At 37.1% G+C, this 17,323-nt stretch overlaps 1 protein-coding gene across 4 annotated transcripts in view; it reads left to right on the forward strand.

The window, feature by feature from the left end:
- The window catches only part of tiparp (TCDD-inducible poly(ADP-ribose) polymerase), a 42,812-nt gene that overhangs the window by 4,864 nt on the left and 20,625 nt on the right, over positions 1–17,323 (forward strand). For 3 of the 4 annotated variants that reach the window (XR_012393722.1, XM_073929246.1, NM_001045019.3), the window contains exon 3: positions 16,111–16,303. Coding sequence is in view for 3 of the 4 variants with exons in the window: in XM_073929246.1 (XP_073785347.1) it covers positions 16,111–16,303 (193 nt within the window). In the remaining variant the exon portion in view is untranslated. Of the gene's footprint in view, positions 1–4,940; positions 7,652–16,110; positions 16,304–17,323 lie in introns of those variants that run through there. The other variant, XM_073929247.1, reaches the window with a different exon arrangement.

Consider the following 17,323-nt stretch of genomic DNA (forward strand, 5'->3'; position numbering starts at 1 on the left):
TGATTTAGAGGAGCAGAGCCTTTCTTTGTTTTGTGTGTGTGTGTGTGTGTGTGTGTGTGTGTGTGTGTGTGTGTGTGTGTGTGTGTGTGTGTATGTGTGTATGAGTTTTTGTGTCAATGTGTGAGTGCTGTGACCCTTGATCCTGAGAGTTTGGTCTCCATGTGAGCAGCCGAGGGTGAGATGATTGTGTTTGTCACACAATCTCACTGTGCACCAAGGGCACAGTGACCTGAAACCAAGGTGTTTGCATGTGTGTTTACGTGCATGTGTGCCTGCGTGTGTGAGAAATAAGATAACGCCTTAGACGGGCCATGAAATTATTCACATGGGTGAGGTCTCTTGACTACTTGTTGTTTGCCGTCAGTTTGACTCATAAAAATGAGCTCTTCCGGCATTCTTTTTCTCTTATACATAGATATATATGCCATGTAAGTATTAGTAAGTAAAGTATGCAATCATATTGGATTTGTAGAAAATAAACATGTTACTTTACATCTGACGAGACCATGGTATGCTCATAAAATATATGTTTTTGCTGATTGTTCAAATGAGTAAATTTATAATCAGCTAAACAACAAAATAATTTTTGTTTTATGGACAAATAATTTAAATGGTAAAAACCATTAAGTTAGCTAAATCTATTTTTGTTGGGACAACATGAAGGAATGGTGTAGAAGCCAGCATATTTTACAGTGTTCTTTTCTTCAAAGTGTCCATTTTTAGTATTTTATTAGTTCTGTGGTGATAGTATTATTACCGTAACAGATAGTCTCATTGGTTGAAATCATCTTTATGTTAAAGTACAATGGTATTAACATCAAATTTTTATTTTTACCATTTTACACTGCAATTATTCGAGTTTATTTCGTCTTTTATGTGATTGAGGTTATAAAGAGCTCTGTTGCCTCTTTAAAATGGGCTTTCCAACATAAACAAAAGCTGCCAAAATTTGCAGCTGAAATATGTTTATGTGTTCCTCTCTTGCTGAGAGGGACAAAGAGAAAAAAAAGGCAAATAGTGGCTGGATTGTCTGAACAAACAGTTCCGTCTTCGTCCCGCACAGTGCAACAGTAGCGCACGTCCCGTCACTCCTGGCCTCCAGAACATCCTGAGACTTTTTGCAGACTTTTTCGTCTTGTACAGTGAGTAGGAGGGAAACGAGAGCTTTTGCTTGCCCTCAGCTCTTCTGAGTGCGTCCTGCCTTTGTGGAAACAAAAAATGAGAAGTCAAGAGTGTTGATTGAGGTTGATTTATTCCCTTAAATCTGTCGAAGAGGAAGAATGGAAAGCCCTTTGCACTTCATAATCAGCTGCCAGTCAGAGGTTTTATTACGGTAGAGTTTCCGTGTAGATATCATATCGCATCATTACTAAATGAAATGATAGTTGGCTTGGATCAGTGTCATAGAAGCTGGCACGTCTGTACTTAATACAGGAATGTCTTTTCACACATGATTATTTTACTTTAGTGATGGGTACATAATGCAGAGAGACAAGATAGCATAGACAGCTTGATTGATTATTCTGGAAGTGATATATATTGGTCAGGTTGTGGCACTCAGTTTGACGTGTTAGACGTATTTGCGATGGCAGTTGGTCTTCTGTGGAAGAGGTTTTCTTGGCTGCAGACTGGCGATTTATGTCGGTGCTTTGTGGGATTAAAATGCAAACTCTTAAGCAAGTGGGATTATGGATTGTCCAAAAATCACCTGGTTGAACATTAAACCATTGATGTTATTCAGTTAAAGGGATAGTTCACCCTAAAAGTTTTTAACCTCATGTCATTCCAAGCCCAAAAGACTTCTTTGTCTTCGGAACACAAATCAAACCCAAGGTGATTTTTACCTTACCATAATTATTTTTCTTTCTGTAATTTTGATGTTTCAAAAAGTTAATCATAAAGACGTAATAAAAGAAAAACTTTTTTTTTTCAAAGAGACATTATTGCTTTGTATCATGGAAATAATTTATTTTGGTATTATTTTGGTATTAAAATATTTTATTATTTCACATATAATTGTTGATTAGAGAAGATTCACAGAGATCCTTAAATAATGCTTCTGGTAGTTAGGTGCCATTTACACTATAGTTATATTAAGATTACACATGGTGTTCACTACTCACTGTAAAAATGTAATGACAAAAAGTCAAGACAACTAGAGAATTACTACAAGTTTAAATTGTTGAGATATCTTTATATCTAAAAGTTTATTTGATTTGAACTAAAAATGTAAGGCATAAGAATGTGCTATATATGCACAGATAGAGTTTTTCAGCCAATGATTAAGTTCTGATAAAGATTTATGTGACTATTTTCAATTTCATAACATTTTATTTACAGCATCAATATTGTTATGGAATTCAAATATAATCAGTTAAATAGACTCAACAGGTTGTCTGCAGGGTCGTAAAAAGTATGCAAAGTTGATAAATGAATTATGACAATATTAAGGGCCTTAAAAGGTATGAAAAAGTCTTAATTGCTTTTACAAAGTCTTAAATTTTGCATTGTCCAAAGTGTTTGACTCCAAAAAAACAACAGCGTGTTCGATCCGGGGGTATATCCCGCCACGCTCCTTTGTCCAGGTGATGTCTGTAAAACACGGTAAGGTGATGTGATGCTCTCCACATGTAGCGAAACCCCAGAGCGAAACAGACTGCAAAATGGGAAAATGTAAGTTTGCATTCTCCTGGTTGGAGACAGACGAGTTTAAACAGTAGCTGACGCCTGTTGCTGAAACAACCGTGTAATTTATTTATTCAAGCATTGTTTCTTCTGAGCTTGTCTGAGTTCTGTTGCATGGTTGTGCTCTATTGAGTTAACTGCAACTGTTTATTAAGTTAAATGTTTGATACGCATTAGAAATTAAAGTGGTGATGAGGTCTTAAAATATTCAGAGAAGGTCTTTAAAAATTTTAATAAGGTATTGAAATTACTTTTAGGATTCCTGCATATAACCTGCTTAAGCGTCCATTTGGTTTGTAAAGCGTAAAAGGAGATGAAAAACCATTTAAACGCAAGCATCATCATTAGCAGCAGACTAGCACAAAAATTCCATTGAAAATACTAGGGTCAAATTAATGGTGTACAAATATAAAATTTAATGTTGTGCTTCTTGTTTGTTCTGATAGCCTCTTCATATCGTATCTCAGCCTTGCAGTGAAAATCGCTGTTTTCTGCACACGCCGATTTTGTATGGGACGACAAATCACTGGAACCCATAGGTCTGGCTGATTCAAATTAATGTTCGTGTGCATACCTCATTCTTTTACAGTGTATAGCTCCGGGATCTTTGATGTATTAACATGGAGCATTTTGAGAACCCTAAAGATTCCATTTTTGTTTGGAAAAACTGTTGTTAAGTTTTGGTGTAGACAGATTGAAAAGTAAACTTTTGAATATGGAGGTGTAGCCATTTACCATTTCTCTCTTGTTCCCTGATTCGACAAGCCACTCTCATATGACTATTGCACCACCGGTAGACTCTTAGTATGGATAACGGCAGAATATGCACATGCTCAGTGAGTGTGTATGTCACAAATCATGCATTTTAGGCTGAACCGTGTGGACAAAGACGAATAAATAAAAATAAAACAATACAAAGACAATAAAAAGTTGGTAAAAGCAGCATTTTCATTCTAAAAATGCCACTTTAAAAGAAAATGGCCCTAGTATAAAGAGCACCTTAATCATGTTGTTTAATGGCCTTTAATCATTTTAGTGATTAATGACCTGTTCCTTTTTTTGTGGATCTTAAAATATTGTGCGTCTTTTATAATGAAAGTAAGTGAGATTGAAAATATGCACTTTTAGACCCCATTGGCTTTTTTGTTTTTAAAAGATGTCTAATAGACATCTAAATATACTTTTCTTGGCTAAAACGAGGCTAAACTAGGGCCGTCTGTGAAAATCTACTAGATGTCTAAGAATAGGCCAAAACAAGACTCAAAACTAGACTAAAATCAATGACTACACATATAAAGTCTGCTTATTTGAAGACCAGATTTGGGCTATTTTTAGATGTCAATTTAATTTTCACTGACAGCCCAAGTTTAGCCTTGTTTTAGATGAGTTTTCTACATACAGGTGTCTATTAGATGTCTATTAAACACTAAATTGTTTGCTGGGAAGTTTTATGGACAAAAGCACTATTCAGGAACTCATCTTTTGTGTCCCATGGAATACTGTAAGTCAAACAGGTTTAGAACAGCATGAGGGTGAGTAACTGATGACAGTGTTTGTATTTTTGGGTGAACTATCCTAATAGCATCACAAAACTTTTGTTCCAGGGTGAAAATGTATACCTCTATGTCATATAACCTGAAAAAGGTGTTTGCACGTTACTGATATGACTTCTCCAGCTGCCCTGTGTGTCATTGTGTGTGTTTTTGGCAAGTATATGTTTGCTAAATGCGTCTCATGGCTGAGTTTACCACCCGCAGAGGTGACTGCCTTATCTCAGGGTTGGTAGTGTGTGATCAGGTGCATACGTGAGTGTGTGCGTTTGTTTAATTCTTCTCAGACTGTGACGCTCGTGCTGGGTGTGAATAATGCTGGCATGCGGGCCGCTCAAGCTGAGCATGTAAAAAGTTAGTTGTTTTGCATGTACGGGATTAAGAAGATTGTACCATATTTTTGTGCTTTGGAATGAGGGGCAGTCGAGCATAGCAATATGAAATGTCTTTTGGATCTGGTCTACTCTGTTTCCCTGTGTCGAGTGTGTTACACCGCAAACCACAGCTGGCCCAGAGGTGCCTTTTTACTGGGGTTTGGAACATGTGTGCCAATGGGGCACGGGGTGGCGGGTTAAAGGCTAATCAACAGAGCGTGTCTGTCAGAAGTGGTTGGATGTGGAACATGCCAGTCCTGACGCAGGCCTTGGGTTCGGGCATGCTCAGTGGCGCACAAGGTTTTTAAGGGCTGCTAATCCTTCACACTTCATGCGTTCCCTTTCTCTCACTCACACACTCTTTAAGCCACCTCCCTCCTCTAGCTTTGACCCTTTTACCGCTGTTTCTGCTCAGTGCCCGCAGTGTGTATGTGCGTTTAAAGCTGGTGAAATCGGCAGAATCGTGATTTAGCTTTCAGAAAAGCAGAACTATAGTGTTTTAGCCTGCCAGCTGGGTTTGAGTTCCCCTGATTTGCAGAAGTGCTGGATAACAAGAGAATGGAGAAAGAAATCTATAGCTGAATAATGATAAAGACTACTATTAAATATGCGTGTCATAACTGTGCTTAAAAATTCACCCATGACAGGACAGTTTGTGCAACATTGAATATTTTCTCACCTTCAAATCATGGCTTTTTTCTTATGAACACAAAATAAGTTAATTTGAAAGAAAATTTTGGAAAACTTGTATTGATTGACTTTTATAGTAAGAAAAAGCAAATACGATGGAAGTCAATGGGTTTAACTTTCCAAAAAATTAAAAATCTTCTTTTGTTTTTAACGAAAGGAAGAAACACAAACCAGTTTGTGACCTAAATCTTTTCCCCACACAACTTTCTTTTCCCCCAAATACCCTTCAAAAGAAGGAGTGTATGAGTTGGAGCTTTGTATATTTTGGATTTTAGTCCTTTGGAAAAAACTGCTCGTTACAATTTGCTCTATTGCTGCAAGTTCAAATCTATGTTTACCCTTATCGGACAAAGATTTAATAAAATCACGCAGCTGAAGGTATTTAAATTTCCCACAATTTATAGTGAACTGAATTTGCATTATGAATTCTTAAGGATTTAAATTGGGTTAAATAAAAAAGTATTATTTCAGAAATTTGTTGAAGTGAAGGTGAAGTGAAAAGTGAAGGGTGAGTAAATGATGAATTTTCAGTTTTTTTTTAATTGGTAAAAAAGCAGATTATAAGTACTTCATTTTGTAATAAAATGACAGATTTCCCTCTGGTGACCCAAGATGACTTTGTCTAATCATCTCAATCTCTAGTCTGCTTAACCCCATCTATTCCTCATGGTCTTACATTCAGATCTGCCTTCATCCGATTAACAACCAATAGATAAATCTCCATCCCGCATGTTACGTAACTATGTCACAAAGACCTGTATCTATAAAGGCTGTGACACACCAAGGCGAATGCGTTTCTGTAAGGCCAATTTTTGCATTGTGTACTAATTGGATATTCAGTTAAAAAATTTAAAATAAAAAGTAAAATCCAATGAAAGTGAGCAGAGAACTTTAGAAGGCCACAAAAAGGTGTTCTTTTGTTATGTATTCTACCTCCGCATTGATATTTTCACAACAGAAGTGAAGAATCTGATCAGCTGCATTGTTTGCAGTTTACATATGCAATCCTAGTTTTGGTTTCCTTTTTTTTTTTAAAATAAGCAAAACAAAATCTTTACCTGCTGAACGTGTGCTATGTTGCAGCTTCCTACATTAGGTGACCAAGATGCAGCCAACACAAGGTGACCACATGATCAGCTTTTTAGTCATTGTTTACTTCAAATCGACTTGTTACTGTATTAATCTTGATGTTTTTACATCATGTAGATCTGCATTGCACAGGTAATTCTGTCATAAAACCCAAACCCTAAATGACTGAGAACATGGAAATAATGTGCATAAAAATTGTGCTCTAATTTGCTATATAATATAATGTTTATTTTGTAATTTGCTAAGTAACTGATGTTATAGTATTATACAATTCAGTATTTAAAGAGAAAACGAATAATTCCACCATCATTTGCTTACACTTCACTTGTCACAGTTCTGTTTAAGTTTCTTTCTTCTGTCGAACACAAAAGGAGAAGGCTGAAAACATTCAACCTTTGACTTCCATAGTATTTGTTTTTCTTACAATGGAAGTCAAGGATTACAGGTTTCCAGTGTGAAAAAAAAGTTTGCAACCAATTCAGAGCAGGTAAATAGTGAGTAAATTTTCATTTTTAGGTAAGCGATCCTTAAATACCTTGATTTGTTTAGTCAAAAAAGGAAATAGAAGACAGACAGCAAGCTATTGGCATCCATGTTTGTTGTTTACAGTTGTGAGAGAAGTAGAATGTTGCTTTGCTTATCGCTAGTTTAGATCAGGACTGATCTGTACAGATACAGAAGAATAGGCCTAGTTCAGGGATTTCCAACCTTCATTTAAATTTGGTTGTGTAAATGACTTTTTCAATTGTGAAACAAAGGTCTGGAGCCCATTCTAAGCACCTACATGAACACAAATGGTTGTGTTTTATTATGAGTCATGTACCAGATTTATTGTCAGTTTTCTTTAAAAGTTCTGCCTCTTAAGTCATGTAATGGCCAAAGGTTTGTTTACCTGCAGAGTATTTGCTGGCTTTCGTAAATGCTTTGACTTTGACTTCTTCTTTTACTGTTAAACTGGCTTTTAAAGGTTACCGTAGTGTAATAATTTACTTTATTTAGTTTATTCAAGGCAATTTATCATCGCTGGATAATGTTTTTAAATGCTCGTTGCTCCCTGTCCTTTTATATCTAACCAAGTCAAATGAGGGTGTGTGTGTACTGGCTGATCTCAGCGTGAATCATCAGGCAGTTACAGGTCATGGTCACCGTGACGATGAACACTGCCTTATGATTGGGTCAGGGGGACATCAAAGTGACGGAGCGCTTTAGCCGGGCTTACAGGAAGAGCAGAACAGGTTATTCACCCGTGACTCCACCTCACAGGTAAGGGAGAGATAAAGAGAGGTAAAACTGGCTTATCCACAGCTCATCTCTCTCTTCTTCTCTGTGTTTTCCTTAACACCATTTAATTACACTCTGTGCATCCTGATTATTGGCTACCCATTCATGTTCTTCTATGTAGATCAGATTGAATCCTTTGTGTCCACTCATTTTTTTCTACTTTCAGAATTGAGCCACAGAGATGGACTAGATAATTCTAGAGCTTCATAAGTAGGTTGTGCTGATGAGTGCAGAGGGAATCAGTGTTTGCACTTAATTTAATGGCTGGGAGATTATTTTTAGTGTTTGAGAGGGAAAGAGGCATAAAGGACAAGAGGTTTGAAGCTGTCTGGTGGTCCTGTGTGTGTATGGGCTGACCGCAGTTTTGTCTGTGAGGCAGGGTAAGGGGACACTGGGATTTCTATTGTTGTCACCATGCTATTACTCAGTCCGTCAGGCGCTCTGATGGATAATGGTCTCCATGGTTACCCAGTGCACAGGTGGTCGACTCAGGTTCGGCATGCCATGCTTGAAAAAGAAGCGAGCACTTGTGTGAAAATGAAAAGTGTGTGTGGGTGAGCCACTGTGAATCCTAGCTTGTCAGGAAAGCCGCCACAAATGTGTGTGTATGTGTGTGCGCGCTGCAGAGAAACACATCTTACTGGGTGTCGCATACCTTGATGCACTCCCAAAAGAAAAAGGTAACATGAGCTGATCAGCATTACACAAATTCACATGTGTTTGTGTAAAAGCGCACCATGTCGTGAAATGGAAGCTACGCTACGATACTTTCCATTGTCGGCTTTACAGGTTGCTATAGATAATTACATCTGCAAAATGATGTAATAAATGACACAAATGGAGTACCGAGAGAGCTCTATCTGTTCTGAGACGCGGTGTAATTCTCTTGACTCAATCTCATTTCATGTTGTCTTTACCTCCTGGTGCAGTCACTTCTCTACCCATTCCTCCGTAATCCCAGAATGCCCTGTTCTTTCATTATTGTACCTCATTGTACAAGCAGAGAGTTCTGGACAAAGAACAAGCATTGAGAAGAGAAAGAACAGAAAGAAACAGACTAAGCTCTAAAGAGCTTGTTCATTTACCAAGAACCAGTTTTCTCTCGTCTGTTTTGTTGTTGATGTTTTCACTTGGGGAAGTGATAGCCATCGTTTCTCGCTAATGGCTTTTGTTTGCTCCTGCTTTAGATGCAGGTGGAGGGAAAGTGCGGTGTCCACACACACTACCCTTCTCAGTCCCCGTGCCCTGAGGACAGATGTTGGCACTGTCGAGCGTATCTCTGCTGCTGTATTGAGCGCAGATGACTAAGCATGAGTCAGCAGCACCCTGGAGCGAAACTAGCAACACAGTGATTCCTGCAGAAGGAGATTTGGGTTGTGAAACTCACAAGTGGCTGCAGTTCGGTTAAGAAACTCCAGCTCTGGCCCGTCTTGAGTTTTGCATCTGTGGATCAGTGAATGTTTGTTGTGTTAGGCACAGTGCTTTTATTTTGGTATGTCAGGGCGGACATTTTGTACATAAATTCTAGGGGGTCTGATCATGTTGTTTCCCTTATTCTCGGCTCAGCTGCTTTCAGGAAAAAGATTTGTGTCATTCAGTAAAACCTTTTCTGCTTCTTACAAGTGAGGAAAGATACAAATGAGGAATTTCTCAATTGTCACAAATGTTTTCTGCTTCTCACGCTTTCTCCTGAGAAAAAGAGCTATGTTTTGTCCAAGGCTTTTTAGAATTGTCAACGTGCCACATTCTATTAAACCATTAAATGATTTTATCTACTTAAACATTTTGACTTCTTGATTAAAACTACTAGTAGTAATTAAAAATAGGAGTAGTAGTAATAACTGAAATAAAGCTTTACTGAAGTTATTTTTAAATATTATATAAAAACATGAACCAAAATAATACAAGTAAAATAATAGCATGATTGTAATATAACTAATTATAATATGAATAAAAAAGACTTGTTTATAGTGGCAAAAACATATAATATAGCTAAACTATATTATAAACATTGAATTGACAAGAATAGGAGACCATTTAGCTTAAAATCATCCTAGTCTTAGCAGGGATTTTTGTTTTTTATGCTCTTCCCATGTTTCATAAATTGTCAAATTTGTGTCCTAGAAATTTTCGAAGATATAACCAATCAGCGAGATGCAGTCAAAACATCTTCACTTTAACATACACTACCCATCAAAAGTTTGGAATCAACATGATTTTTAAATGTTTTAAAAATCCCCAAGGCTGCATTTATTTAATCAAAAATACAGTATAAATGGTAAAATAGTAAAATGTTACTAAAATGTTATTTTAATTTGAAACTACATACAATATGTATTCAATAAGTAGTTATTTCAATTTTGTATAAATATTTAAAAATTTAACATTAATTTTAGATTCATTAAATGCCCTCTTGATTAACAGAATAAAAAAAAAACAGGAAAAAAAAATCTCACTACGAAACTAGTGTTTCTAGAGAAACTGTTGATGTTGTTGTGTCGTTTTCTGCAGATCTGTGAGAATGAGGATCATTTTTGACAACGTTGTCTAATGTATTTTTAGTATGTTGCCGTGTAAGCGAACATAAAGTTGCTAGCTTCGATTTCTTTAGCTTTTTTTTTCCAGAGCCATCAGTTCTGTTCTCTCCATGTTGGCTTTTCCCCTCTGAGCCAATGAATGTTTTCCAGACATGCGATAACACAAACAGTTCTCCTGATGCTGGATTTGTGAGTAACAATTGTGTTCTGAAGGACATTAACGCCTTCAAATGGTTACGTTTGGCTGTTATTATTGGACTGGTGTTATCTAGTGCTTTGGCTCTGACGGCCAGATGGAAGTACTGAAACTGTTTTGTTCTGGTCTACAGCACGGGAGATGGTCTATCTGTTGGGTTTTACGTTGGCTGAGCCGGAGGCCGTGTGCTTGGGCAGAATGTGTGTTTGTGTGCCCGGAACTGTCTGTGAAAGACAGGCTGTCCCGAACACGCTGCGTTAGACTGATCCTGGGTGTGTATGATTGAAGCCCACGGTGTTCCAGTCGAGAGGACATAATGTGTGTCTTTTTCTATGAAAAAGTGAGATGGGATCGTTTCGGTCGATTTTGGGGTCTTGATCTTAAAAGAATAGTTTTCTGGAATGATAAGTTTGTCGAAACATTCACTCACTTTCTCACACTGTTTTTTTACATAGTGAATGACCAAAAAATTCAAAACAACAGCAAAAATCTTATGAAGCGACCCTATTTCTAAATTGCGAAAACACATTTAAATTAAAAACACACAATTGTTTAATTATTTAATATTTATTTTCAATTCCAGTAAATTGTTAAGCTAGGCAATTCTGAATGGGTGATTTTGTGAAAAGGTGTCATTTCAGTTTTATTTATAGAATATATAATATTCAATACATTGAATATGGGGTGAGATGTTTACTCAGTGTTTAGCACTCACAGCAAGAAAGTAGCTAGTTTAAGTCCCGGCTGGATCAGTTGGCATTTCTGTGTTTACATGTTCTCCCTGTGTTTGCGTGGGTTTCCTTCGGGTGCTTCAGTTTCCCCCAAAGTCCAAAGACATGCGCTATTGACCTTATTTAGCGATATGGGAGTGCACTCGTTTTTGTTTTAGAACTTCTGAATCAGTTGCCTATGGGAGAAATGACTAAGAATACTAAACGGCAGTAAACAGTCAAACTACTTGCTCTACAAACAAGTGTTTGCATGTTTATAAAGACTAAGTAAAATAATATAATAAGAAATATAAGTTTGCAACATCAAGCAGCATAACAAACTGTTTTTAACCTCTAAAAATGAATGGAAGTGAATGAGACCGGAAGTCTCGAGCCAAAAAAAATTTTAAATGGCTGTGTCTGCTTGTACACAAAGAATAAAGTAAATAGGTAAATTAAATAAACTAAATTGGCTGTTGCGTATGTTTGTGCATGTGAGCGTGTATGGTAGTTTGCCAGTACTGGGTTACAGCTGGAAGGGCATGCACTGCATTAAACAACCCCTAATAAACAAGCAACTAAGCCGAAGCAAAATGAATGAATGAATGAATGAATGAATGAATGAGTTCTGTTATATGCTTTTGCATTTCTTTCTTTCCTTCTTTCCAAATTTAGTTTTGGTTATTAATTTCCAGTGTTATCGTGAAGTGAGCAACAATCTCAACCAAAAGTGTGATTTATTTGCAAATCAGATGTTTATATGTGTAGTTTTGAGTTGTATCAGTCATATGGATTGGAACAACACGAGATTTATGACAGAATCTTGTTTTCAGATTGTTGTTACTCTTTAACTTGTTTACGTAATGGTCTTAATTTTGCCAAGGACTGCCAGGAAACCCTGTTAGACATCAGTGTGTGTGGGAGTCTCATGGTGGTTGTGTTTTCTGTGTGAGTGGCTGGTTCACGGTAATGTATACGTGGTCTGCTGACGCAGTTCAGTAGGTCAGTTAACACAGCAATGATAAGCATCTTCGTCCCTCTCTCAATTTTGTTCACACAGGCACATGAACTCTGGCTCTGGTTTTGTTTGTCAGGCATTTTTGAGATCAGACTTGGTGTCTATTATTGGCATGGTTTCACAGGCAGAATGACGCTGTGTGAGTGTCATTTGCTTATTCTGCATGATCTTTTGACTTTGATGACAGTTTTGGCTGCTCATGAAAAACTTTTAGATGGGTGGTATATTTCTGTATAAAATATTATGTTAATAGTCTGAAAATCAAGCTAAATATGTTTAAAGATAGTTAGTTCACCCAAAAATACAAATTCTGCCATCAATAATTCACACTTTACTTGTTCCACAAGAATGTTGCACATCTGTAACCATTGACATCCATAGATGTAAAAACAAATACTATGTATCTCGATGGTTACTGTTCTCCTACATTCTCCAGAATATCTGCTTTTGCATTCATCCAGACAACAATAAAAAACTCAATCCGTTTTAAAACAGCTCAAGGGTGAGTTAATGATGACAAAATTAATTGTTTTAGTTTGAACTATCTCTTTAAAATGTAATTATTATTAAATGTAACAAACAAAAAGACATAATGACAAGGTTTTTTTAGCAAGAGACACCCCAAAGTATTATCATAATTCAACTGTCTCCTTTTGAGTTACCAAAAAATAATCACAGCATATTATGAAGTCATCCCCCCACCCACCCCCCTCTTTTTTTTTCAATTATTGCAACATGGATTGTTTTTGCTCAGCGTGCTCATGTTTAGTCTACTATTGCCATGTTTTAGTGGCTTTCTAATGCTCACAATTGGCCTCTTGCTGTTTAATTGTATTTTGTGTGTATGTATTTGTGAGGATGTTGAGATCTCCTCTCTGCTAAGCCTCCTCTCCTGTGCTCTGGACTTCCAGTGTTTAGTCTAGCTTCCATCTGTCCGCCACGTTCGCTTCTGAGTGTTTCTTTCAGGCCTCAGTCCACCCATCCTGTCAGTGCCTTCTTGTGTGATTCTATGATTAGCTTGATAAACCGCATTGGTTTTGAGTGTGTCAAGATTAGGTTAGGTTAGATTCAACTTTATTGTCATTACACATGTACAAGTGCAAAGCAACGAAATGCAGTTCAGGTCTAACCAGCAGTGCAATAGCAGCAAGTGCAAGATATAGGTATGTTATAAAGTGCAGTATAGAAAAACTAAGAGTAATATTTACAGATGGATGTCAAGCAGTAATGGTCTTAGCAGTTTCTTGATTTCTTTTTTTAGTATTATTTCCCATACTCATAGTATGTTCTGCTTCTTTATCCCTACATCCTCGGTAGTTGCTGTAGCAGCTCTTTTGGCTGTAGTGGCCCAAAGGTGAACCCAGAGCTGAAAATAAACACTAATGATGGGAATTTTGTATTAAATTTATAATTTATAAATATGTTTATATATAATTTTTGTACAATTTTGTGTCCCACTTTATATTAAGTGTCCCTAACTACTATGTACTTACATCAAAAAATAAATACAATGTACTTACTGTGTTTATAATGTATTTGAGAACACTTGTGGTGCCTTTGAGTTGGGATAGAGGTTGGGTTATGGACAGGTTTGGTGGCATGGGTAGGTTTAAGGGTGGGTTAAGGTGTAAGGGATGGTCAACAGTGTATTTACAAATGTAATTACAAAAGTTAATTACACATGTAACTACATACAGGTATTTAATCAACCATAAGTACACAGTAAATACATGTATTTACACAATAAGTACATTGTAACAAACTATTAATTCCTATGTAAGTACATATTAGTTAAGGCCACTTAATATAAAGTGGGACCCAATTTTGTCCTTTAATACAAGCAGTCAGATATATGCTGTACCTTTAATTTTACCTGCTCCAAGAAAACATTATTTTTAAATGTATCAAACAAAACTAAAGTACATGCACAGAACAACATGAGCATTTATAGCAAATACACAAATGTAAATAATATCCCGCTTGCTTTTTGTACGAGTTCTTAAATTCCGTGATTGATCATGTGCTTAACAGAAAAGGCTACGATTGGCTCTAACGGTCAGTGTGGCTGTCTAGCAAACTCAAAAGCAGTAAACTATGCACAGTTATCTGCTTTTTAAGTTGTTTTAATTACTCACGGTCTTCTCTCTCGCCATAGTAAGCTACCGCCATGTAACATATCACAAATGACGCCAGTTCATAATAACAGGTTATGATATTACAGAACCAATACCAAATTGTTCATGTCTGCATCATGGTGCATCGAAGAAACGATTTTGACACTTCTAGATTCCAGACAAGAAAGGCAATTACAATTCACCAATCAGAGTCAGAAAAACCGCTGCGAGCTTCACTAATTCGTAGTGTTTTAAAGACTAAATGTTTGCACCTTCGCACAGTTTTTAAAGATTGTGCAACCCTAGAATACATGCAAAATGGTTCTTCACATACTGTATTTTCAATGGTTGTTCATACCACTGAGCACAATAGGTGCCTTGTACACTACTAATTTTTTGTCTTCAAATTCAGATGTTTTGTTACAATTTATGCTACTCCAGCATTTTAGACCTTTGAAAATGGAGTGTTTTGAAAATCTCCATTTTGGTTTGGAATTTAGAAATAGACATGGGACGATAACCGATGTAAAGGTTTACAACGGCTTGGAAAAGTCAAGGTTTTAAAACCGCTTAAGATTCTGTTATACTGCCCCAAAGGTATATGTAACTTTTTAAAATGTGTTTTTTATGTTTTATAAAGAAATCAGTGTTTTTAAAACTGTTGAAGATAGCAGAGTTCAATTATTTATTTTACTGTTCTATATTGTGTTCAATGGGGGAAAGACTGTTGGTTGTTGGTTAACCAGACATTTAAAAAGAACATATTTTAGAGCAGTAAAATACCATGAAACCGTGATTTTTAACAGTATCATACCATCAGAAACTTATACCGGCCCTTGCCTATTTGGAAATGCTAATGTTCTGTTTCAATGTAGACTGAAACTCTGGCTTTTCAACTATTGGTTTTTGGACTATTGCATATCATTTCTTGATTCATTAAGCCCCTTTCATGGAATCATTAGACAACTGGTAAACTGCATGTATGGATGGAGTCATATGTACATGCACATGTAGATGGAGATTGTTTTCAGACACCAATAAAAATGGCTGTCTGGATGAGGAGATTTTGTATCTTAAAATGCTTTTTTAAAACAAAAACAAAACTGCAGTTGGTGTAAACAGTACCAGAGAATGACTATATGCAGAAAAGAAATCCTGGAATGTTCTCCTGATAAACTTCAATTTCTTTTTGACTGAGGAAATGGAGAAATTAACACCTTGGGTGACAAGTGGGGAAGCAAATTATCAGGAATTTTTATTCTGGAATTGAACTAATCTTTCAATGATGGGTGCTTTGAAATAATTTGGGTTTAACAAAAGTTTTATTTGATTTGACCATTTTGAAAAGCCTTTACAGGCCTGTTATTGTTCCACTGGTAGAGTTTGGGGTCTCTAATAAGTGTGCTGGGTGTTATTTGAACCACTTTTGCCCAGACATTTCACCTTTGACCAAAATCCTCTTTGTGTTGGAGAGTAAGTGTGATCGATGTGGCCATTATTAGCGAGCCGCCACCCCTGGTGGGTGACCTAAAAAGCTGGGGTCTGAAAGCAGGGGGCAGTCAGGGGGTCATGGTTCCATCCCCCTCCGTCTGGAGGACAGTCTCACTCCTAATTGGGTTTTTCAGAATTGGAGGACAACAAAGACCAAGGGAGAGTTTTTCAGCCTAGAGGAATTTTGTGGAAATTAAATTAGATGCAAGACATTTTTCCTTCAAAAGGCTGGGACGTTTATTGATTTCATTACTCAAGAACAGATTATTAGCTGTTGGGAACTGAACCAACTGTTTTTATTCTCTGTAAGTGACTGTCATGTGCCTGTGTTTGGGATCGTATGCTTACATCTGTTTACTTTCTTTTCACGCACAGCGGTCGAGTGTTTACATTGGACTTCAGTGCCATGCGAGTTTGTGACCTGGAGTTTGACCTCGTCAGGCGTCTGTCCACACCCTCTAGCTCCACAAGCACAACCACGCCCACAAACACAAGCCCCACCCCCAACTGCCTGACCGTGTGGAAGTACTACTGTAGAGATAACTTTGGCTGGAGGGAATATTCCGAGGTGAGAGACTTTTCTTGCTTTTAAATGTGCAAAAAGATCACCATATCTATACACTGCCATACAGTTTGGTGCATGGTCAGGAATTTTTTTCTTTTTTATTTGTTTTGATTTATTTATTTATTTGTTTGTTTTTTAGTGTTGTTTTCATAGAGAGAGATATAATTTATTCGGAAAGGAAACACATGTGGATGTATATGTATACATATGTATGTGAGTATATATAGATAAAAAAAATACATATTATTATTATTATTTTTGGATTCATTCAGAAAGGACACATTAGTTTGATACATATACAGGGCTCGAAAATGCGACTGTTTTGGTTGCATATGCGCCCGAAATTTAAGCTATGCGACCTCATAATACATTTGGGAGCATTTGTGCGACTGCATATAATGGTTGTAGTGCGACCTGTTTTTGTTTTTTTCTAAAAACGTGCTGAATTGCTCTTCCATGCCGCTATATCAGTTCATATCAGCTGTCAATCACTCAAGGGAGCTTTTGTTACCGCGGTGAATGCAAACGACTGAAGAGTGAAAAGTACACCTAATCTCGGTGCGCTAAATTCACTGCGTGTTCAGCGCAAAATGTTTGCTAAATGTCAAATCTAACACCATCGCCAAAGAAGCTCGCCTTTACTAAGGCCCCGTTTACACTAGTGCGTTTTAGTTTTAAAACGGCGTTGTAGAATGAAAACGATCCGCGTCCACACTCGCGTTTTACCCAGCGTTTCTGAACAGCTCTCCGTCCACACCAAAACGCTGAAAACGCACATCACGTGACCACACACACACTCTCGGGCAAGCGCTCCAGCATTTCTACCCAGATGAGTGCTCTGCTTGTCGGACTGCTCATCAAGCATCTCCCGCTGGATCTAATCTCACTATATTTGCTAAACGTGATATTTCATTCATGTTGTTGTCTTTATCTAACGAAATAGGCCTATTCCCTGACTTTGGTCATTGAAATCTATTAAGTTACTTGTTCACGGGTAACATGTTTTGGTTAAGCGCAAAGATA

The sequence above is a fragment of the Danio rerio genome, chromosome 18, assembly GCF_049306965.1.
Source record: "Danio rerio strain Tuebingen ecotype United States chromosome 18, GRCz12tu, whole genome shotgun sequence".
Classification (NCBI taxonomy): domain Eukaryota; kingdom Metazoa; phylum Chordata; class Actinopteri; order Cypriniformes; family Danionidae; genus Danio; species Danio rerio.